We start from the raw sequence: 23843 nt of genomic DNA, 5'->3' as shown, positions 1-23843 counted from the left end.
GTAGTAGCCAGAAAAGTAGTAGATTCTACTACTCTTTGCGCTGTACGCACGCAAGGAAGTCAAACAAATTGACATACGTATAATTATTATTTTACTTAAGTGCTCGCGCGTCGTCGCCCCTTAACAGTCAAATGAATACCAAACACAGCGACCTGAAATAAATCAAGCGCGCGCGAGCGGAGCACACAAACCAAATAGTCGAACGACAGACAGAGAGAGGGCGACAAAGAGAGCGTGAACTCAAGAGAGCCGTCAAACTGTACCAACGACGACGACGATGACAACGACGACGAACTTGCTCGTTCTCTCGTTCGTTTGCTCGTTCGTTCGTTCGGTTTATGTCTGCCTCTATGTGTGTGTGTGAGTGTGTGTGTGGGTGCGAAGGTAGCGCCGCCATCGCAGCAGCAGCAGCGGCAGCAACAGCAACAGCGACGACAGCAGCGGCAGCGGCCATCGCAGTCGAACAGTTTCCCGTTCAGTCAGTTTCGAGTCGTGCCACGGTCAGCGCTGCCAGCCAGCTTCAGTTCCTTTCTGGCTGCCGTCGAATGTTGTCGTCGTTCGGTTGAAACACGCGCACCCGACAAGCACACACATAACAAACAGCAGCAGCAAAATCAACAACAAATCAAAGAGAGACCACGTCAAAAAAATTATTGTTGGAATTTATTTCGAAAATAATGAGAAGTTTTTTTACACACACAAGATAACATCAAAAAATGTAAAATTATTGAATTAACAATTCAAACAGTGAAGTATTTGAAAAGTGTATTAAAAAAAAAAATTTAAAAACAAAACAAAGAAATTATCAGTTAAATGAAGATAAACAAATTACAAGTTCAAGTGACAATTCGAACAAACAAAAAAACAAGTGACAACAAAAAACAAACAACAAAATAAAAACAACAATCAACAAGCACATTTTGTGGATTAAGTGCTATAAAAAGTTCCTGTTGCAACTCAGCAAAACATCAACAAACAAAAACAACAACAACAACAACAACCAACTACAGCAGCAACAACAAAAACTTGGATTACTACAACAACAGTATTACAACACAAACAACAAACAAACAAACAAACAAGCACAACAAGTGAAACAAAATTAAAATAATCAAAAACAAACAAAAAATCAAGTGCAAACAAAAATTATTTAAAAATTTTGCTAGCAACCAAAAAAAAGAAAGAAAACAACAAATTCGGAAAACTTGTGCAACACATAAAACAAAAAAAAAAAAAACAAAACAAAACAGACCCAAGAAATGTGAAAGCGTAACAAACAACAACAAACAACAACAAAAGTGAAAGAAAAAGTGCACAAAAAAATAAAGTTTTAAAAATAAAAATTGAAAACAAAGTTGAAATAAACTTTGGCAAAATGTCGCTGAACCTTTGAGGCAACAATCAACACCAAACAACAAAAGAAAACAGTTGAAACAAGCAACAAACAAACAAACAACAACAACTCACACACACACACACACACAGTGGACACAAGTGTGTGTTAGATGCCCATGTATTTGTTGATGCCATGCAATTGATTGTTGACAAAATTCCCATGTATTCCAAACAAACAACGAAGCGCAATTCCAAAAAGTAAGTTTCAATTTTTACCAAAACAAACAAACAAAGAAGTAAATAAATGATAAAAAGTGCAAAATAAATATCAATGTAATCGAATTACGATTAATTGAAAATTAAAAACGAATTCTGAGTGCAAAAGTGAGAGCAAAATAAACAAACAACAAACTGATAACAAGCAACAAAGAAACAAACAAACAACAACAACAACAGCTGCTGACTTCTCTCCACTTCTACTTCTTCTTCTTCTTCTACCACTTACACCACCACCAACAACAACAACAACAACAAGCGCAATAAAGCAAAACTTAGGTAAAATATCTAAAAATAAATTCCATTTAAAACAACAAACAAAAAAAATTAACTTTGCCACTTTAATTTCAATCATAAAATTATTAATATCCCCATTAATAATTAATAACAAATAACTGTGCAAATGGCAAAAAAAAAATTTTGTGTATTTCTTTATCTAGAAACTCTTTTAATTGTTGTGCTTTGAAAGGAATGTGCTTTTGTTTTTAGATATTTTATTGTAAATTTTTTGTACAAATTATGCTTTGTTTGTTGTAAACACAAAAAAAAATAAAAATCAAATCAAAAATCAATTTTAATATTATACTAAAAGTGACAAATTCGATAACAAAAATTCCAAAAATAAATATTTGTAGTTTCATTTTGGGAATAATCAATTGAAATTATGCCTAAAATACTAAATTAAGAATATACCAAAATACCATAACTTATTTGTTAGCTTGTAAATTAAGAATATACCAAAATTAGCTACTTAGTTTTGAATGGTTTTCTTTTATAAATATACTTATAAATAGTTCTTAAGTATTTTCGCAATTTCAAGTGTGTCATCGATGTGTGTGATAAATGACATTTAACTTTTGTTTTATCAGTCTCGCGTTAATTTTTAATCACCCAGAAATTGTTTATAGATTGTGAAATTGTATAATTGGAATTAACTAGAATTTTTTTTTGGTGGCCTCTTCAAGTAAATTTATTTATTTTGTTGAGTTTCTTATTCGCCCCTCGTAAACACATCCTCGCATCAGCTGTGATGGAGTGTGTCTCTCTCTCTCTTTCTCTCTCACGCACAGCTGACCCATAATTGACTCTCACACACACACAGACAGACACACACACAGACACAGACTCACCTCAGTGTTTGCACGTACGCCACAAGTCGAAGAGAAGTGAAGTGAAGAGAAGTAAAGAAGCAGAAGCAAACACAATTTGTTCTGCGACTTCTTCTTCTTCTTCTTCTTCTACTTCTTCTTCTTTTCGACCTACTGTTGTTGTTGCTTTGTAGCTGTAGTTTTTCCTCAGCAGTTTTTCCATTGAACTATTTTCGTAGAAGAATGAAAGAACATTTTTTTTCCCGCTACACATTGTCAGTCTTTTTTTTCTGGCTTTTGTATCGGGCAAAATGGGGGAGAACAGAGAGAGAGAGAGAGAGAGAGAGAAAGAGAGGGGCCGAAAGTGGAAAAGAAAAAAAGGTCAAACCGAACGAAGCATTACAAACTCGTCTCATCTGGAATTGGGATTGGGTCCGTCTCTCGTTTTCTTCTTTTCCGTTCTTAGAGTCTTAGTTTTTTTTTTTTTGCCTACCTACGTTTGCTGTTTTTCTCACATGCCACGCATATTTTTCCCTCCACAACAATGAAACCAAAGACGCTTGTAATTCATCAAGAAAATGCCGGCACAGGTATTCAACCCATTCAGCTCACAGGTAGTCGAAAGTCAGTGGCAAAAGAAAACGTTTTGTATCTTAAAGATACAGTACAAACTATACTAAAAGTGCATATCGTCATCATCATATCGAAAAGCGATGCGACACATCAATCAACCACCAAGGCAACCAAATCACAACCCATCAACACACACACAACAATACACAAAGCAACCACCGCATAAAAGAGTCGCCAAAAATTAACAACAGCAGCGAAAAAAAAAAACAACAACGAAAAGAAAGGACGACAAAGTAGCCGTTTTTACCTCCCCGAAGGACTTCCTGTTGTCGATTCTGTTTCTGCCTTTGGCAATTTTCACACGGGAAATAAAAATGCGATACAATAAGTAAATGGGCAGAAAAACAAAACCTAAACGCGGAAAACCATTTGCAAATCGCCAAAGCAAACGCAAACGCAAACGCAAAAAAAATCAAATATAAACAACAGCGAACAACCCCCCGGAGAATACCTCGAGGTGCAATTCGGAAAGATATATAGAGAGAGAGAGAGAGAGAAGAGGAACGCTTCATACTCTCATTAACCCCAGAGAGAAACAAACATTCGCAGCCATTTATTGCTTTATCGAAACAGAGACCGAGACCGAGACCGCGTGCACTTATGAAAAATGCCTCTAATAAGTGCACAGCGTATTAATAAACCCATCAACCCTTGATATACGATCAACATACATATATCTACACGTTACACGTGTAAATGAAACCACCCCATTTATGTATATACAAATATACTTTTGTGGGCCTACTTTTTAACCCCCTTTTTGTACTTTACGTTGTGAAGGTCAACGCTTGTCTCGCATATCTAATTGCAAATTTCGATTTGATTAGGCATTAATGGGTTAAGATTCTGACTTTTGACTCTTTGCGTTTCACAACACTTCTCTTTTTAAAAGGTATTCAAAACATATTGAAAAAGTCACCTGATTAAAATCGATTTGATTGGAGTTTAGTGAGTTGTCATTTTTCAACACTCATTTTGGAATTGATCTCGAAAAAAAAGATTTCATTGATCAGGTTAGATCCTGTCTTTTGACTCTTTGCGTTTCACAACACTTCTCTTTTTAAAAGGTGCTCAAAACAGCTTGAAGAAGTCACCTGATTAAAATCGATTTGATTAGAAATTGTCGTTTCACTCATTTTCGAAATGATCTCGAAACGCCTTAAAAAAAGATTTCATTGATCAGGTTAAATCCTGACTTTTGGAGTTTCACAACACTTCTCTTTTGAAATGATCCTCAAAACAACTTTAAGCGATCGATTTGATTAAAGATTAATAGGTTGTCGTTTTTCAACACTCATTTTCAAATTTGATTTGATACGGCATCAAAGGGTTAAGAGTCTGACTTTTGACTCTCGGCGTTTTACAACACTTCTCTTTTCAATGGTCGTCAAAATTTTTTTTCTGCTAGATGAAGTCACCTGATAAATGTCGATTTGAGTAGAGATTAATAAGTTGTCGTTTTTCAACACTTATTTTTGAATCATAATTCAGTTAAAAGTCTAACCTTTGACACTTGGCGTTTCACAAAACTTATCTTTTTAAATGGTCTTCGAAAGACCTTAAAGAAGTCACGTGATTTGATTAGAGATTAATGGGTTGTCGTTTTCCAACACTCATTCTCGAATTGTTCTCTAAACTCTTAAAGAAAAGATTTAATTAAGCAAAAATGGGTTAAGAGCTTGAATTTTGACTCTTGTCATTGTTCAACACTCTAAATCGTCCTCACAACACCTTGTTTAAAAGATCCTAACTTTTAAGTTTTGCCGTTATCCAACACGCTTTGTGTACTGACCTCAAGTCACCTAATAAAGAGCGATTTGATCAGGCAATAATAGGTTAAGAGCTTGTTTTTTTTCACTTGAGTCGTTTTACAACACTATTTCTCTAAATTTAAAAACACCTCGAATAAGTCACTTGATAAAAAGATCCTAACTTATGACTCATTGTTTTACAACACTCTTTATTTTTCTTTTTTGAAACTGTCCCCAAAACACCTTGAAGAAGTCACATGATAAAAAGCGTTTCCCCCTCCTAGAGAACAAAAACCACCGAAAAAACCACACAAACCGAAGAAAAAAAAAACAAAATATACGTTTAACGACCCAATTAAAAGGCAACCAGCATTGATATCAGAGCCTCAATACATTCGCATAGATATTGTATAGTAAAATGTATGCTTAAAACGGAAAAACAGAACTCAGAAAAAACAAAAAAACCTAACCGAACAACAACAAAAAATATAAATAGAAACCAAAGTTGTTGTCAGAGCCATAGATAGCACTCAGCACAAGTTTCAGTTGCACACGAGAAATCAAAGGTAACCAAAAAAACAACAACAACAACAACAAAAAGCGCACCTTATCAGCACAACAACAACGACGACAAATTATGGAGCAAAGTGCTGTTATTTGCCTCAACCTGACAGACAAACAGATCGTAGCGTCCATTTTCGATTCGTACAATTCGAAACAATGGAAATTTATATGGCACTTTTGGTTCGGGTTCGGGTTTCGGGTTCTTCTATCGCATTCCCTCGTATCTCTATCTATCTATATCTTTCCTCTCCCTCTCTGAGGTATGCAGAATTGTTGAGTTATCGCATCGCTTATCATCTGACTTCTTTCCAACACACACGAAAAATATAAAAAACCGCCCACCTACTAGCTGACGAAATGTGTGTTTTAGGCCCCCGAATACCATAGAATACCCCTCAACTACATACTATATATAAGGTTTATACCGTTAACGGTCTACGATTGAAGAGATTGTCAATCGGTTTTTTTTATTTTCGTGTCGTTTTTCGATTATTTTTTTCATTTTTTTTTTGTGAATGGAACTTTCAACTGCGGCGCGTATGAGCGTATGGCAAATATTTATGGTATTGCGATCGCGATTATAAGTATTATATATATATTGTGAAACGAGTGCAGATTCGTAATGAACGGTGCACAAATGAATGAACAACAAAATGTGCTGAGAACTGGAAATACTTGTAATTACATTGCGCGATTAATCGAAAGTAAACAAGAGCTCCTCCATTCGCAATTACTGCTGAGGTTAAAGTTTAATATTAACTGTTAAAAATGTGTTTCTATTCTTATTACCGCAACTTTCTCTATTAAGTAAAGTTGCAAGTAATAGTAGAAAAACTTACACATCATGCTGATAAGTCAATTGTGATTTAATTCTGATCATGCTCGCATATTTTTGATTAAGAATTGCAGCTCATCGTTTTACGTTCAACAACATTTGCGCCTCTCTCAGCGCTTCTCATAAATTTGCAAGCTGCCTCTCTCAGCGCTTCTCACAGTTTCGAGTGACCAAAAACAGCTGTTGATGTGGTTGATTCATATACTGTTCCTCGAAACTGTTTCCTTCTTCCTCATTCCACAAGTTTTGTTGGCTTTAACAATTTTGTGGTTATGTTGAAAGATTTGAAGATTTCTGAATTTATGGCACAAATTTCTTAAACAATTTCGTCTTGGGCTTGTTTTTGTTTGTTGTTTAGCTGTACTTCAGTCGACATTTTTGTGTTGCTTCAAACTGGTTTTCAAGTACGACGCCAGCGTCAGCAACAACAACAACAACAACAACAACAACAACGATGATGACTGAGAAGCCAGCGTCGATTTATGCGTTGAGTTTTTCGTCGTTTTTATTTGCGCTGTTGCAATTTTCGCTTTGTTTTATTTTAAAAATGTGATTTATGTATATTGTTTATGTGCTTTGGTTGCTGTTGCTGTTTCTCTCTCTTAAAATACTTGAGCAAAAATTATTGCAGCTTCTTTTTTTTTGTTGTGTTTTGTGTTTTTGCACTAAGCTTTAGCTTTTGCGATGACAGTCAGCCTTCGATTTATTTTTAATGTTTATGTGTCTCTAATTGTTTATGATTTTTGCTTTTGCCTGGCGATCTCGCAATGGACGATTGTGTTTAATTGGCGATTAGATAAAAAACAACGACAACGACAACGAAAAACAAAACTAACTTTTGGATGACGCTAACGAATTATCCAATTCGTTTAGAATTCATTTCGTATATGCCACAAGGTTCTACACACCGTTCGTCGAGCCAGCGAGCGACGTTGGCATAAATTTTGTTTCAGCAAAACTGACAGATAAGATAGCAAAAGCAACCAAAAGCGACAAACTAGGCGTAAGGTGCGCAAAACTGTCGACTGATTGATAGTTACAGTCAGTACAGGGGAAAGGCAATAAGTAAAGAGGGGCAAAGGGAAAGGGGGCGGAGGGCAGACAGAGCTGGTCTGGAACCAACTTTGTTGCTGTTGTTGATTAGCGCGTGTTACAAGTCAATGCTGCCTGTTTTTTTTCTGTTTCTGTTTTGTTTTTATCGCTGTTCGAGCAGACAGCAACCAACAGCGACAGCGACAGCCATCAAAAACCATTTGGGGTTACATCACACAAGGACAGTAGCACCAACAACAACATCAACAACAACACTATCGAACAACAACAACAACGAGCGAAATGCAATTACAAAGTTGTGAAATGCATTGCACATTTTATTTATGCGTTGAACTCTGAAAATACGAGTACTATGACGCAGTTCTCCAAACGACAAAATGCTTAGTATACAGCAGCATTTAGTTGACATGTGCGCTACAGTGAACACTGCCTAAAGTGAACGGACAATAGGAAAGCTTAAAAAGAAAATGTGTAGAAATAAAGGTGCAGCAAAGTAATGAAAGTAACTGTTACAAAATCAAATAATTATTTTACAATTTTTGGTTTTTCTTTTTATTTGTCCAAGAATAAAACAAAAATCTTTTTCTTTCAATTTTTATATGTTGAATATAGAAATGGTAAAAATAAAATGAAAATTATTATTTTCGTCTTTATTTTCTTAAATAATAAAATAAAAAATAGTATTCTTTAATTTTTGTATGCCGAAAATAGAAATAAAGTAAAAAATAATCTATTTCTTTTCCATTTTTTTTATGTTAAAAATAAAAAAATAGAAATGGTCAAAATAATCCTTTTGCTTTTAATATATAATCTTTTCAATTTTATTTGTAATAATTTGAAGGTAGAAATGATCAAAATAAAATACAAAATAATCTTTTAATTTTGAATTTAGATATTCTAATATAACAGCTTAATACTAATTTCACGTTTTGTGAGATTTACATTAGAGAAAAAAACCATAGAAATAAGAAATTACAAAATAAGTTGGACATTTGAATTAACACTTTACATGCTTCAAACTATTTCAACAACAGTTTTTTAATAACTGCCTTTTAAGTTGATCCAAGATCGCGTTCTAAAAACAAGAGCCCAGAAGTATGCTAAAATTATTTAAGCTTATTTGCTGTACAAATTTTTATTAAATTGATTAAACTAAAAGGCAAATATAAACACTTTATGACAACTTAAATCAGATAGAAAATTTTGCTACATACTTAAAAATATGTTAATATTTTTACCTTCTTACAAACAACTTCCAATTTCATATTAAAATTGACAAAACATTTATAACGTTGCTTCACTGTGTCGCGTATCGCACATTGAGGCACTCACACTCAGTCACACAAGTGCTAATTAGTGTCATTATATACCCAAACACACACACACACGTACACACTCAATCGCGGCGTGCAAATAAAATGCAACCCATGCTGCGTATACGCAACGTGTGCGGTCAACGGCAAAAACGTTTTGTTGCTGTCGTTGTTGTTGTTGTTGTTGTTGCTGCTGCTATTGTTTTAGTTGTCGCTGTTGTAGCTGTCTGCAGTTTACAGGTGCCGAAAATGCGCCTAACAAATTTCAGCAAAACCAACGCAACAAACAAAAAAAAGCCATTCAAATATTACTCATACCACATGTGGTACGCGCTGCTCACAAATCGAACAATGGCAACAGGCAAAAACAAACTTTTATGCAACCCCAGGCTGCCTCCCTCCCCTTCCCCTCTCCGCCCTCCTCTCCATTCCCCTTGGGGCACAATCGTTGCACCGCAAAACCGGCAAAACATTTATAAAAATGAATTTAAAATCGACAGGAAAATGCAACTGAGAGAAATTTCAGACAATATTTTACATAACACACAATGGCTGCGGGAAAATGCGGGGAAAGCGGGAGAAGCGGAGAAGAGGGAGAAGCGAACTGCAATTGGCCATATAGAAATATGTTTTTGTGTTCCTTGTTTATTGTTTGCCGCAGTTTTTGTTGCATTGGATTTTTAATCAAAAATTGTGCGTTATTCTTTTATTTCTTGCCATGCGAGTTTTATACAGTTGCCCGCTCTGCTTTTGCTTCTCTCCCTTTTTCTTTTGTCTTTTTCGAGGGTTGCTGTTGCTGTTGCTTTTGCGGTGGTTGCTGCGCTCGAGTTCGAGTTGAGTCTATTATGCTGATTTATTTTTATTTTTATTGCAATTTATGATGAACTTCATGCGAGAGAATCCATTGACAAATAAATCATAAGACGATATTTACTACGCCTTTAACTGGGCGGAAAGTTTATTGGAATATTCCAAACACACACACACACACTCACACACACACACACTCACACACACACACACACACACAGCGGGCGATTTGGCGCCAAAGTAATTCACTCAAAATGAAACCATAAAAGCCAAAGTAAATCTGGGGTATGATGTCCTGTAACTTGAGGCGCCGTCTAGTTTTATGGCATCCCAGTTTTTTTTTGGCGTCATGCTGTTTGAGAGTTTATTTTCTTCCTTTCTCCTCCCCACTTCTTGACTTGAAGTTGCAGCGGAGAAAAAAAGTGCTGCATACCTGCAGGCGTCAAAAAAGGAGTGAGAGAAAAAAGTAAGAAGTTAAAATTGGAAAACATTTTTAAAGCGCAATTGCAATTGAAACGCAGACTGTGGAAAGTGTGCATGCCTAGGGGAAGGGAAGAGTTCAGGGGGTGGAGTGGAGTGCAGCATTAAACACCCTTGAAAACAACTGTCAAACGCATTTTGAGAGGGTATCGAATGCAGTCAAACAATGGAACGTCGACGTTGATGACGGCAGCTGGATGTGTGTGTGGTGGTGGAGGAGTAGTTGGGGGAGGAGTAGTATGTATGTATGTGTGTGTATGTGTGTAGTAGCTGGGGGTTGGTTATGAAATACAGCACTGCGGATGTTATTGGTTTTACACCAAATGCTGGACGAATTTTGTGATGTAGTATGTGAGGCTTTGTCATCTCTGTGTGTGTGTGTGTGTGTGTGTGCAGCTCTGATGGCATTCAGTCAGTTCTTCTTTACTATCGCATGCCTGTCATGTTTTATATGCAATTTTTTTGATGGGCTGGGGAGGGGGGTTCGAAATATTTCACATACGCAGTGTTGGCCACATCGAAATCGAAATCGCAAAAACGAGAAACCCCTTTAATAACTACAACTACATGTCGAACAACAAACCATCATATAAATCAACTCAGTCCATTGATAGCAATGCTTATAAAGTATATTTTTGACCTCCACCCCTCCTCCCCCCCTTGACGTCTATGCCACACATCAGTTCCGTTTTGTTCCACGCACGTGTCTGACAATTTTTTACGGCTTTCTACAGTTTTTTCCCTACTCTATTTTTTTTATATTATATTTCTTCGTTTTTTTTTTTTGCTTACACGCGCCAGCAAATGGCATCTATAAAAAGCGCACGGCAACTAACACAATAACAACAATGGCAAAAGATAAATAAAAAAAAATACAAAAAACTTTTGCACTTATTTTTCAGCTTGTTTTTTGTTGTTTCCCGCAGACATTTGCCAATCATGAACTCTGGCCAGACACATTGCATTTAGTAGAGCGTCGAGTTTGTATTGTGCAATATTGTGTAACCTCCCTCTCGCTCCCTCTCTTTCGCACTCACACTCGTTTTCGCTGTTCAACACTGTCCATCCACACACTAATTTAGTAAGCGCCCCAACCCTAAACACATAAAAAACGTATATTTCAACAGCTGACATAATCAACCCTCCCTGTCGAAATATGAAATTCGTAAAGAAAACAAATTATTAAATATTGAAATAAAATAACGGTTGTAACTGCGACTTAAGCTCAGCTCACGCCAACTTCCAGTGTTGTGTAAGACGATTGAGATGCCCTTTCCCTTTTTCCCCCCTCTCGCAAAGCATTCAAATAACACGGAAATCATTCCGAGAGAGAGCGAGAGAAAAGTACATTTGTTTTATGATCGTTGCAAATTGAAGTTCGCGCAATTTACAATTAGAGAGAAAGAGCGAGAGTGGTGAAGTGTAAGGGACCTGGGGAGGAGGCGACATAGCGACAGATCAGCTGCTGCGATCTTACACTGATTTTTGTTTTGTATGCGTTACGCTTACAATTGTTTTCTTTTATCTAATCAATAAAGAAATTTATATCTAATCAGCGTACAGCAACAACAACGCGAAGCGAAGCAAAGCGCAACAGAAGCAAAAACAATAACAACAACAAGAGTACAGCAGCAGCAGCAGCAGCTGTATATCTATACTCACAATCACACACACGCACTCACATGCATTACATATGCATACCTTTTTCACTCACTCTCCCAATGCAAATTGTTAGTCACATAATGAGGCTGAACGAAACGAAACGAAACAAAACGAGACGACAAAACTTGACGATTATTTGACGATTGTATGACGTTGTGCCCTTCGCTCCTCGCCCACTCTCCCTCGTTCGCTCACTCTCGCGATAGACATGCCTGCAGCGCCACTCTTTCAACTAACGGGCGTTAGGCAATTTGTTTGTTTGTTTTTGTTTAACGCTACATTTAGTTGTTGCTGGTCGTTTTTTTTTATCGCGCATACACCTTGCACTATTTGCGATCTATCTGCCGCTCGCGCTCTCTCTGTCTCTCTATCTTTCTCGTAGTTTGAAGGTTATGCTGCCAGGAAGTTGCTCATAACTGTAACTAGCTGGTTAATAACGTTGATTGCCATATACTCGAATATTAATATTTGCATACTCTACAAATGGTTCGCCTTGAAGCATGCCACATTACTCGTAACTCGTAACTCATTATCAATCCTTTGCTGTCCAGTTTTCGCTCTGTGACCTGCTGACCCGCATTTGCAGCGCCTTCACTTTACTTTACTCATTGCTTTTGCTTTTGCTATTGCTCTGGTTTGTTTTGTGTGTGTAGCATTCGCCGGACTGCTCACACCAACGCCCTCGCAGCACTTCGCCGCAGTCGTTCTATCTCGTTCTAGCGGCCGCACTCAACTCGAGCGATTAGTTGGACTCAATGCTAATTTATCGTCACAGTCGCTACAGCGGCAATCACAGGTTCACTCCACTGCTCTTCCACCTGGCTCCCCCTCTCTCTCTCTCTCGCTCTATCACACCGTATTGTTCGCTCTCGTCTTGTGCCTGTCCCCTCTTTCGCCTGCTTGCTCTCTTTCGTCTTTGGTCGTTGCCGGCTCGTCATGCGATTATCAGCCAATCGCTTAGTGTGCTATTTATTTACATTTGCCATTTTGTTGTTGCTGTGTGTGTGTGTGTTCTTTTTTTTTCTGTATTTGCTTTTGTTGTGCGGCGCTGTTTTTTGTAGATGCGCAATTATTGTGAGCGTGTTACTTTATATTTCTGTATTGTTTTCTCTTTATTTATTTATTTTTTTGTTGCTGCTGCTATTTTGTGTTATTTTTTTTTGTATTTATTTCGTACTTTTCCAATTCGCATTGCGTTTTGTGTTTGTGTTCTCGTCGCTTCATATGCTGCCATGCTATTGTTGTTGTTGTTATTGTTGTTGTTGTTGTTGTTGTTGTTGTTGTTGTTGTTGTTGTTGTTGTTGTGGGGCTAGCAAATATGCTTAATTATTTTTACCTTAAAAGTAGCTCCATCAAAACGCGAATGTGAAAACAATTTCAATGGAATTGTGAGACGAACATCGTCATTGCTTTGTTTATGCCAACGAGGGGGGAAGAAGGGTTCAGAAGGGTGAAGGAGAGGGGCAAGCCCTGAGCCCATTTGACATTTTAGGCATTTAAATGTCAAGAGAGAAGAAGAGCGACAAGTGAAGCTAACAAAATGCAATTCGAAAAACACAAACAACAAACGAATAATGATGTTTTTGTCGTTGTTATTGCTGTTGTTGTTGTTGTTGTTGTTGCTATTTGCTGATAATGATGACGAGAGCATCGTGAGCATAAAGCTGACATCATCATCGCCACAAAAGTGTCCCCATTAGAAGTAAACGAGTTGACAATTGCAAATCTTCGCAACGCGATGATTATTATCCATTGGAAAACATCAGAAAACATTCACAAAAGTGGCACACACACACACACTCGTATACACACACACACACTCTCAACTGACTCACAGCATCCATTGAAATCTTTGGATTTATTTTTATAACAATCGCCGAAGATTTTACTTGGAATTATGCGCAATGTGCAAGTCGATTAAATGCAAATAATTAGCTATGAAATTCTTTTGAAATTATGTCGAGAAAAATGCTCTATTATTTTGCAGAATTTTGCTAATGGCTTTGATAAATTTTCGAAAAGAATTTTTCTCGTTACTTTATATAATACTATGAAGAAATCAATATAACATTTGCACAGATCTTTTATTTTATCTTTATATTATCTTTTTTAAAGAGAAACTAATCTTAAGTTCTTGATCTTAAGTTCTGCAATCCAATTATTTGCTGATAATACTTCTGAGTATTAAATTATCACACTTTATAAGCAAGATGTGGATTTTGTTGATTTTGAATAAGATATCATGAAATTCTATTGTATTTGTTATGAGAAAATAAATTAAAAATAGTTAAATTATCTGCATACAAATATAAAATATATATACTCTGCTCTTTATTTTTCATAATACAAGCTTTTCAATTATGAATTGTTATTATTATTTCTGGAATTTACTCAAGTTTCTTCACTTTATCAGCCACCTGTTGCTTCTTCTCTTTCGATCTTTAATCTTTTCCCTAACTGTCGCTCTCGCTCTCTAAAAAAAACTCTCGCTCTCTGTTGACAGCTTTCATTTCGGCTTGACTCTCAAAATTGGAAAGCGTCATTAGAAAACTGTGAAACAAAATTACTTTCGCGTTAAAAACTCGATAGAATTGCCAGCTGAGCGCTGTTCGGATCGAATTTATATACTATATAAGATATATATCATAAGAAAATCATGTGGAGTGCTTATCAATGGGCAACAACTAATCCGAATTATTATTTGATCTATGATTATTGCAGAAAAAATGATGAAATGAACCAGCAGGCGGGCTCCTCAAGGGCGCCAGCCACAGGGGGCCAAATCTCACCGCCAGGTGGCAGCAGCAACAACAACAACAACAGCGGCAGCAACAGCAGCAGTGTTGTCGATGCACAGCAACAGCAGCAACTGCAACAGCAGCAGCAGCATCAGCAGCAACAACAACAATACTACAATCAACAGCAGCAACAGCAATACCAGCAACAGCAACGCGAAAGTTTTTTGGCTTATCAGCAGCAACAACAACAGCAGCAGCAACAGCAACAACACCATCAGCAACATCCGCAACACCATCAGCAACAGCAGCAGCATCACCAGCAACAGCAGCAACAACGCTCGGTGGGCGGCAGCAACTTTATGCTGGGCAATGAGCTCGTCGGCGGCGACAGCCTGCGAAGCCTGAACAACACCTTCGGTCCCAACTCGGAGTTCACATCGCTTGGCGGCAGCAACTCGGCCAGTTCACTCGGTGGCCTCAGCTCCTCAAGCGGTCCAAGCGTCCAAGGCCAAGGCAGCGGAGTCGGTGTCGGCGTCGGTGTCGGCGTTGGCGGTGCTGCTGGTTACCCGAATATGGTCCAACAGCAACAGCAACATCACCAGCAGCAACAGCAACAACACATGTCCAACATGGATGCCATGGGTGGCTACAGTCAGGTGATTATCAATTTAATAACTCATGTTAGATCGATTATGAACAAAAGCTAAACAAATTTCAATTAGTGATTTCATATAGAGTTGGAAATTTGAGTTTTATATTTGAATTATTGAGGAATTATTAAATTATTATTATTATTGACTCTATATTAAGTCAAAAGTTGAAAGTTTAAATTCCTTTTTGTTAATTAGAATAGTTTAAATACTTCACTTTAAAAAACTTGAATTTCATATTTGAATTATCGATTTAATATAAAGTTAAAAATTTAAATTCCAATTTGTTATTTAAAAACTATTTTAAGTGCTTCACTTTACAAAACTGCAGCCTTATTGCACTACCAACTTTAAAGAAATAAGTTGTTTGAAAATGTCAGCCGCCTTGGATTTACTATTTGATTTACAAATTCACGATTCAGACATTTTGAGAGGATAACATAGACTTATTAAATTATATCATATTTTTTAGAAATTTTATAAGCTTAAACATTATTGCCCAAGCAAACTTTGTAAACTATGTTGTGTAAAAATTGCAGCCTCTTCAGATTTACCATTCTATGTGCAAATGAAGAATTCAGTCAGTCAGTCAGAATAATAAATTTTATAACATTTTATAGTTATAGTTGAAAATTTAAAGAACTTGAGCCTTGTTACTCAATCTCGCTTTGTTAATTATGTTGTGTAAAAATTGCAACCTCTTAGGATTTACCATTCTATTTGCAAAAGAAGAATTTAGTCAGTCAGGACAATAACAAATGTTATATTAGTTTATACTTATAGTTTGAAATTTAAAGAACTTGAACTATGTTGTGTAAAAATTGCAGCCTCTTCAGATTTACCCTTGGGAACAAATAACTTTACATATATAGATATTATTCGACTTATCCGTTACTCGATAACTAAACAACCCCCTTCCTCCATTCTCTATTTGACAGATGGGCGGCGGCATGCATCCCAATGGCGGTATAATGGGCAACGGCAATGGCCAATACATGAATGGAGGTGGTCAGGGCGGTTACAACGGTGGCCAAGGGGGCATGGGCATGGCCGGCATGGGCTACGGCAATGCAGCGGCACAAAGACATCATCAGGTGAGTAAGAATGTCGGATGACTTCATGGCAGCTGCAGCTGCAGCAATCGTCTCTAGTCTTCAGTCTCTTCAATCTCTCTGCCAGCTGTTGACAAATCGCAATTTAGTTGGAGGCCAAATGCATCTACCAATAGCTTTCAAACTTTTAACAATACAAAATGTTTTCCAAAATTGAATCGAAGTCGCAATTCAATTTGGCATTTTCAATGAGTGACAAATTCGCGCTTTTACGAAGAGGCTTAAAGAATGAAAGGGAAGCTTAGCTACACTTCAATGAGTTTTGTTTTGAATACTTAGGGTGGGGTTTTAGATATATGATGTAAGAATTTATATCTTAAACAGAAATAACCGAAATGAGCTGAAATTTTGTTAATTTATAGATTACATCATTGAATTCGAGAATTAGGTTTAAAAATTAGTAAATATTGAATTTAAAACATTTTCTTAGAATTCTTTCTTAATATATAATATAGTTTAGAAATGTAGTTATACGTAATTGATTTCGAGAATTAGCTTTTATGATTAGTAAATCTTGAGTTAAAAACATTTTGTTAGAATTCATTCCTAATATATAAAATAGTTTAGAAAGTTTAGTTTAGTATTTTCTAATCTAAAACACATAATTACTTCGCAATACATTTCCGCCTGCAAGTCGATGAGTTTCGCAACAGTTATTGACAGTCAAAACCCGGATCATGATTCTAGGCAGATACAAAAGTCAGATCAGCTCATTTAGCTATAACTATCACCCATTTAACGAGCTGCCTGGCTGGCATAACACTCGTCGTAAAAACCTCCCGTATATAGACGGCATATGGACAAGGTCACTCCCCAACCCAATGCATGCATAATCGCAAAACAGAAACGAATGAGGAGATAGAGTCAGAGAGAGCGGGTTGGAAGCGGGCGAACCAATTACGAAAGATGCAACGACTTATCGAAGCGACAGGTAAAAATCTCTCGCCCGATTTTATGGCTCAACTTGATGTCGCACTTTGCCTCGTCTTCGGCTCCAACGCGTGCTCGGCTCGTGTTCGGCTTATGTGCGGTTCGTTCGGGTTTGCTTAGGTTCGGTTTGGGTTTGGGTTTCGGTTTTGTGCCGTGACGTCTCTCAATGCGCTTTCAATAACAAACTTAATTGCTTGCACGCTGCGAGCAAAGTGCGGTTGTAAAACGGGAAGGAGCGGAAGGGGCGACGCGCTAAGCTAATTAGTTGCCTGCCAAGCGCAGCTGTTTGATAGCTAGATTGTTCTCAGGCATACTGTTCCCAGACGAAACTGTTCCCATTGAAACTTGAAATGTTCTGGATGTAACTCTGACTGTTGTCAGTTCATCTTTTATCGATGCGACTGTTCACACCCAAAATGCAACTGTTCCCACTTCAACTGTTCCCACTTTAGATGTTTGCAATCAGACTGTTCGAGCTCACACTTAAGATGTCCCAACTCTAAAAGTTCTCAGTGAGGACTACTTGAACTGTTCCCACTCTGACTGTTCCCACTCTAACTACTCTTATCCAAACTGCTCTGGCTCACACTTTAGATGTTGCAACTCCAAAAGTTCCCATTTGAGATGTTCCCACTCTGTCTTTTCTCCCCACAACCTCAACTCAACTCTAATCCACACCTCTTGATCCTCTTCTCCTTGCAGATGTCACCCATGAACCACATGCAGAACATGTCAATGGGCCCCGGTGGCAGCATGCCCGGCATGCAGATGGGCGGCATGAATCCCATGGCCAAGATGCAGGGCATGGCCAACGGCGGCTACTCGCAGCAACAGGGACCGCCGCCGCAGCAACAGCGCCGCATGACGCCCTATCCCCATCCGCAGATGCACATGGCCCAGAAGCGTGCCGGCGCTGGCGTTGGCGGCGGTGTCGGCGGCATGTACCCGAATCCCGCCCAGCAGCAGCAGCCCAATCCGCAGATGTACGGCGGCCAGCAGATGCATCCGGGTGCCGGAGGAGGAGCCGGAGTCCCGCTGCCAATGCAAGCGGGCGCAGGGAATGGCTATGGACGAGCTGGTCCTATGGGCGCTGGAGGCGTGGTCGGAGCCGGGGGCGCTGGCGCCTATGGACGCATCTCAGCACCCAACGGTGGCCCAGTGATGAGTCCCGGTGGCGGCATGATGCCCATGGGCGGAGCGGGCATGGTGCCCGGTGGTCCAGGTGGCTGCATGGGACAGCAACGCTTTGTACCCCAGGCGGGCGGAGCTGGCGTCGGCTATGGCGCCGGTGGGGGCGGAGGAGCAGGCGGCATGGGAGGAGCGGGCGCGCATCAGGCGCAATTCTATCCTGGCGGCAATGGTGGCGGCATGGGCGTGGGCGCTGGCCAAGGCGGCATGTGCCCGGCTGGACCGGGTGCCGTTGGCAGCACCGGCAATCCCTACCAGAATCAAGGGTGAGTTTAAGAGAAGGAATTGTTTTTTATGCAGTTACTTATTGTACTTCCTTTCCTGTTACAGTTTCCAGCAAAACTATCAGCACAGTCCAGTTCCTGGCAATCCGACGCCACCTCTGACGCCGGCCTGCAGTGTGCCCTACGTCAGCCCCAATCCGGACATCAAGCCTCCAATGGACAGCAGTAAGTTCAAAAAGATTTAATATAGATATTTTACCTCTATGTTAGATATTAGACATGGTTATTCTATTAATAGTAATAATAACATCTCTTTATCCTGCAAAATACCCTAAAAGATCCTTGTCTATATAATCTTATCCGTCGTTCTGTCTGTCCGCATGTTTGAAGACTTAGATCTCTCAGACTATAAGAGCTATTGCCATCAAATTTGTGCACAATGCTTATGAGGTTACAAAGCAACTCCCTAAATTCTCTTAAAATGAATATAAAACGTAACTCCAAAGCTGCACTTTTGAAAAATCCAAAGTGTAACAATAATTAAGTGCAGAATTAGAGCACAAAATTTAATTTCTATCTGAATTTTAGTATTAAAGTTAAGTTAATTTCCATTGCTGCATTTGTACTTATTTCTTTTCTTCACTTACAGGCGAAGAGATGAGACTGACATTCCCGGTGCGGGATGGCATCATATTGCCACCATTCCGCCTGCTGCACAATCTCTCGGTGAGCAATCATGTGTTCCATCTCAAGCAGAATGTCTACAACACGCTGATGTGCCGGTAAGTCTAACACAATTGAAGCAACTAACCAAGTCAGGTTATAACTTTTAATCTTCTACATTCATAGCACCGATTTGGAGCTGCAGCTGAAGTGCTTCCATCAGGACGATCGCCAGATGAACACAAACTGGCCGCACACCGTCACCGTCTCCGCCAATGCCACGCCGCTCAACATCGAGCGATCCGAGAAGAACAGCACTGCGCTGCGTCCGCTCTATCTGAAGGCTGTTTGCCAGCCTGGACGCAATACGCTGCAGCTGACCGCCAGTTCCTGTTGTTGTGTAAGTACCAGACTCTCTTTCCTCCATTTTGAACTCGAACTAATCTCAACTATCTCTCTCTCTCTCTTCTTTAGTCACATTTGTTTGTGCTGCAACTAGTCCATCGACCATCGGTGCGTCAAGTGCTGCAGACGCTGCATAAACGCAATCTGCTGCCGCTGGAGCACAGTGTGCAAAAGATCAAGCGCAACCTGAGCCTGCCCAGCGTTGGTGCCGATGGCGCCGCCGTTGCCAGTCCCGAATCGGTGCCCGGTCAGTCGGGTCAACAGCCGCAATGCGCCAAGATCTCATTGAAGTGTCCCATCACAAAGTCTCGAATACGTTTGCCCGCCCGCGGTCATGAGTGCAAGCATGTGCAATGCTTCGATCTGGAGGCGTATCTCATGATCAACAGCGAGCGCGGCTCGTGGCGTTGTCCCGAGTGCAGCAAGTCCGCCATCACCGATACCCTGGAGATCGATCAGTACATTTGGGCCATACTCAATACGCTGAGCCACTCCGATGTGGATGAAGTGATCATTGATTCATCGGCCAATTGGCGTGCCCTCCAACACAACGGTGGCATGCCAAATGCTCCGCCCCCAGCCGGCGGTGCACAAACTCCCAATGCTGTGGCGCCACCCAATGGCTCTGCGAGTGGCAATTCGAGCAGTGGCAACACTGCTGCCAATGGCAACTCCAATGGCAGCAGCAGCAACACGAGCGTCGGCTTGCCGGCCATCAAGCAGGAACTGTGCGATGACATTGCTAAGGTGATGTCGCCGGGATCCACACAGCTGCCCACCTGGGACAATTCACAGGCGATGAGTCCGTACAACATGCACGACATGAATTCCATTGCCAATGGCAACATGATGGGCAACAACAACGCACCCAATGGCGGCCAACTGTAAGTAACACTTTAATGTCAGCTTCTTCGCAAAAACTGACTTTTTTCCTCATCTCTTTGCAGTGGCAATCGCAGCAGCTACGACAGCTTCAGCGGTAGTCATGGCGATGGCAATAATATGGCCAACAGCGATGGCGTCAACTCGCTGGATCAGCTCAATGCCATGGAGAAATCGCTCAGCGATCAGGTAAATTTTGCAACATTATAAAATAACTATTCTTGCTCAAACATTTATTGGAGTTGTTATCCGAAACATAAAGCTCTAACTTAGCTACATTCCTTTTCTTTGACATGGAATATATAAAGTATATTTGGTATATAAAAATACCATCACAATCATAAATGTGAAGACTTTATAAAATAACTATCCTAACACAAACATTTATTGAAGTTGTTATCCAAAACATAAAACTTTACCTTAGGTACAAGTTTAAGATTCATTCTTTTCCTTTGCCATGTAATATTTAAAGTGTATAGAGTACATTTTGGTATATAAAAATACCATCACCATCATAAATTGTTAAGACTTTTTAAAATACTTATCCTAAACATTAAGCTTTAACTCAGGTATAAGCTTCAGCTACATTCCCTTCCTTTGTCATGGAATATTTGAAGAATGTAGCATATATTTAGTATATAAAAATACCATCACATTCATAAATGTGCAGACTTACAACCATTTTCATTATGAGAAACCCAAAAATGAACTCCATTCTATAAAAATCTTCAGCATTAAAATCAAGCATTTCATTTAAATTTCATTTCATTTCCAATGCCTAATTTACCCTTTTCTTTCCACCATAGAATATTCCATAATTTAGTATTATTTATATACAAATATACCATTACCACAATGAAGTATAAAATAACCAGATCTAAGATTGATCTTAAAATATATAAATCGTAATTAATAATAATAAAATATTAGTAAATGATAATAGTAAAAGTAACTTCAGACAGTAAACCTAACCCCGCTCTCCTTCCTCTCTTGCAGATGCCTCACACGCCACACACACCTGGTGCAGCCAATCATCCAATGACGCCCGGTGGTCCGCCCAGCGTTAGCTCCTCACACAATGAGCCGATCAGCGGCGGCACGCCCAACGCCTCCAATGGCAATGGCAACAATAATAGCAACAACAACAACAACAGCACTGGACACAATTCACCGCAGACACCGGGAACGCCAAGTCGTAGTCTGGGAAGCAGCACGAGTCTCTCGAATGCGGACAACCAGCAGCAACAATCCCAGCAGCAATCGCAGCAGGAGCAGCTGCTGAATTCCCTGATGAGCAGTCAGACACAGTTGAACGATCTGAGCGCAGAGCTGCAAAACTTTGATCCCGCCGCTGCGGGTCTCGATAACAACGGACACGATCTGAATGTAAGTCGATAAAAGAATTACTTCCAAAAATAGTTTGAAACTAAGTTTTGTTTCTACTTTATTTTTAGCTGCTGCAGGATATGGATCCCATGGAAATTCTTTCGTATTTGGATCCTCAGACAGACCTCAATACGCCGCCATCGAGTGGCAGCAGCAACAACAATGCTAATGATGATCTGTTGGCCACGTTATTCGATTAAGGCCGCCAGTGTTGCACAATGCAAAACAGCAAATGGAGAACGAAAGAGAAAAATTCAAGAGAAATGTAAAAGAAAGAAAACAAAGCAAGTGAAAAGAGATAAGAAAAGCAAATGGCATGAAACCATAATTGTAAATAGTATTATTAATTTTAATGAATTGTGCACTATAGCAACAAACAACAACAACAATTTTCGTTTCCTCACACATACACACACATCTACACACAAAACAACAACAACAACACGAAATCGAAGCAGTAAGTGCAAAATTGGAATTTTGCAGTGTTGAAAAACAATGAAATGTGATTTAAAAATTAATTAATTAAATTAATTGGCATTTAATTTAAACAAAAACAAAAAAAAAGCATAAAAATATAATAACAACAAACAGTCATTATACCATATAATTCAATTCAGTTGAAAGCATTACTAAAAACCTAAAACAAAAACAACAAAAATTTTATGAAAAATTCCTTCAATGAAATTTACGAATTTAAATGTGTAATTTTCGCTGGCCCCCCACCCGCAATTTGAACATTTTTTTTGTGTTTTATTTTTCGCATTGAAAATTTGATCAGGACATTTTCATACATTTGATGCACATTTAAATATGTGAAATGTTTCTTGTTTATTGTACAAAGTATTAAAAAGTAAAATGTAAAAGAAAGATTAAGCAAACAAATTAATAAATACGCAGCAAAACATTACAACAAACACATTAAAGAAATAAAATACAACAACAACAAGTAAAAAAAAGGGAAGCATGAGCAAACAAAAACAAAAAAAGAAAATACAAAAAATCCCAACAATTTTATTACATTTATAAAATGAAAACATTTACATTTTAATTGTTGCATAATTTTAATTATTTTTTAATGCCTATAAAATTAATTGATTTAGCGCGGTAAACTAAAAGAAATTAAAGCAAAATGGAAGCGCATAAATAAAACAAAAATGGAAGGAAAGCGAGAGGGAAAGTTTAAAATATTAAGTGTAAAAAAATTGTACTTGTAATTTAAGGCGCAAACAAACAACTATTACAAATTTAAATCAAATTTAACGCTAGACGTAAAATAATATAAAGTAAAATTAAATAAAATATAATATAAATTGTATATATCGATATGTATGTTATATGCGGCAACAACAAAACACACACAATTACAACAAACAAAAAAAGGAAAAGAAAAAAACAAAAATATGAAAAGAAAAATAATTAATTAATACATATAAATAAAAAAAGAATACGTATATAAAAAAGTATTGTTTAAAAACACTTTGGGTTTCGTTTTGATTTTTTACATTTACATTTTTTTTTTATTCCAGTTGATTGCAGATAAAGTTTTACGTTTTTACTTTTATTTCGTACGATGTGGTTAACATGGACCAATTTTTATATAATACCCACAAGCCGAACGATTTAATGAAACCAAAAACGATATTGATATATGATCATACTAAACACATAAACAATTAAGAAAAATAATGAAATATGAAATTTCAAAATAGCAAAATTTTTAAGCGAAATTAAATGCTTCTCGAGCTATTCCAAGTCCAAAATAAAAAAATAAAGAAAACGAAAAAAGCTTAAAACAATTATTGCAAAATCTCGTCAATGTGGTAGTTAAATGAATCTCAACTTTTCTCAATGTTATATCAAAATAA

General features: G+C 38.2%; 1 protein-coding gene across 2 annotated transcripts; it reads left to right on the top strand.

The window, feature by feature from the left end:
- Positions 1 to 478: 478 nt before the first annotated feature.
- LOC132793556 (zinc finger MIZ domain-containing protein 2) lies at positions 479 to 23454 on the top strand. Of its 2 annotated transcripts, none has more exons than XM_060803528.1 (11): positions 479 to 1593; positions 14522 to 15194; positions 16127 to 16282; positions 17933 to 18684; positions 18749 to 18867; positions 19292 to 19424; positions 19492 to 19705; positions 19780 to 20594; positions 20658 to 20781; positions 21589 to 21978; positions 22047 to 23454. In XM_060803528.1, exons 1-11 carry the CDS (start codon positions 1529 to 1531, stop codon positions 22176 to 22178), a joined length of 3573 nt encoding a protein of 1190 aa, XP_060659511.1. In that variant the 5' UTR covers positions 479 to 1528; the 3' UTR covers positions 22179 to 23454. The 2 variants fall into 2 exon arrangements, with proteins under 2 accessions (XP_060659511.1, XP_060659512.1); XM_060803529.1 differs by lacking the exon at positions 479 to 1593 and adding an exon at positions 1627 to 1890.
- The last annotated feature ends 389 nt before the right edge of the window (positions 23455 to 23843 follow it).

Source organism: Drosophila nasuta, chromosome 3, assembly GCF_023558535.2.
Source record: "Drosophila nasuta strain 15112-1781.00 chromosome 3, ASM2355853v1, whole genome shotgun sequence".
In the NCBI taxonomy this organism is placed as follows: Eukaryota; Metazoa; Arthropoda; class Insecta; order Diptera; family Drosophilidae; genus Drosophila; species Drosophila nasuta.
The sequence above is the reverse complement of the archived record's forward strand: the minus strand, read 5'-3'. Positions and strand labels throughout refer to the sequence as shown.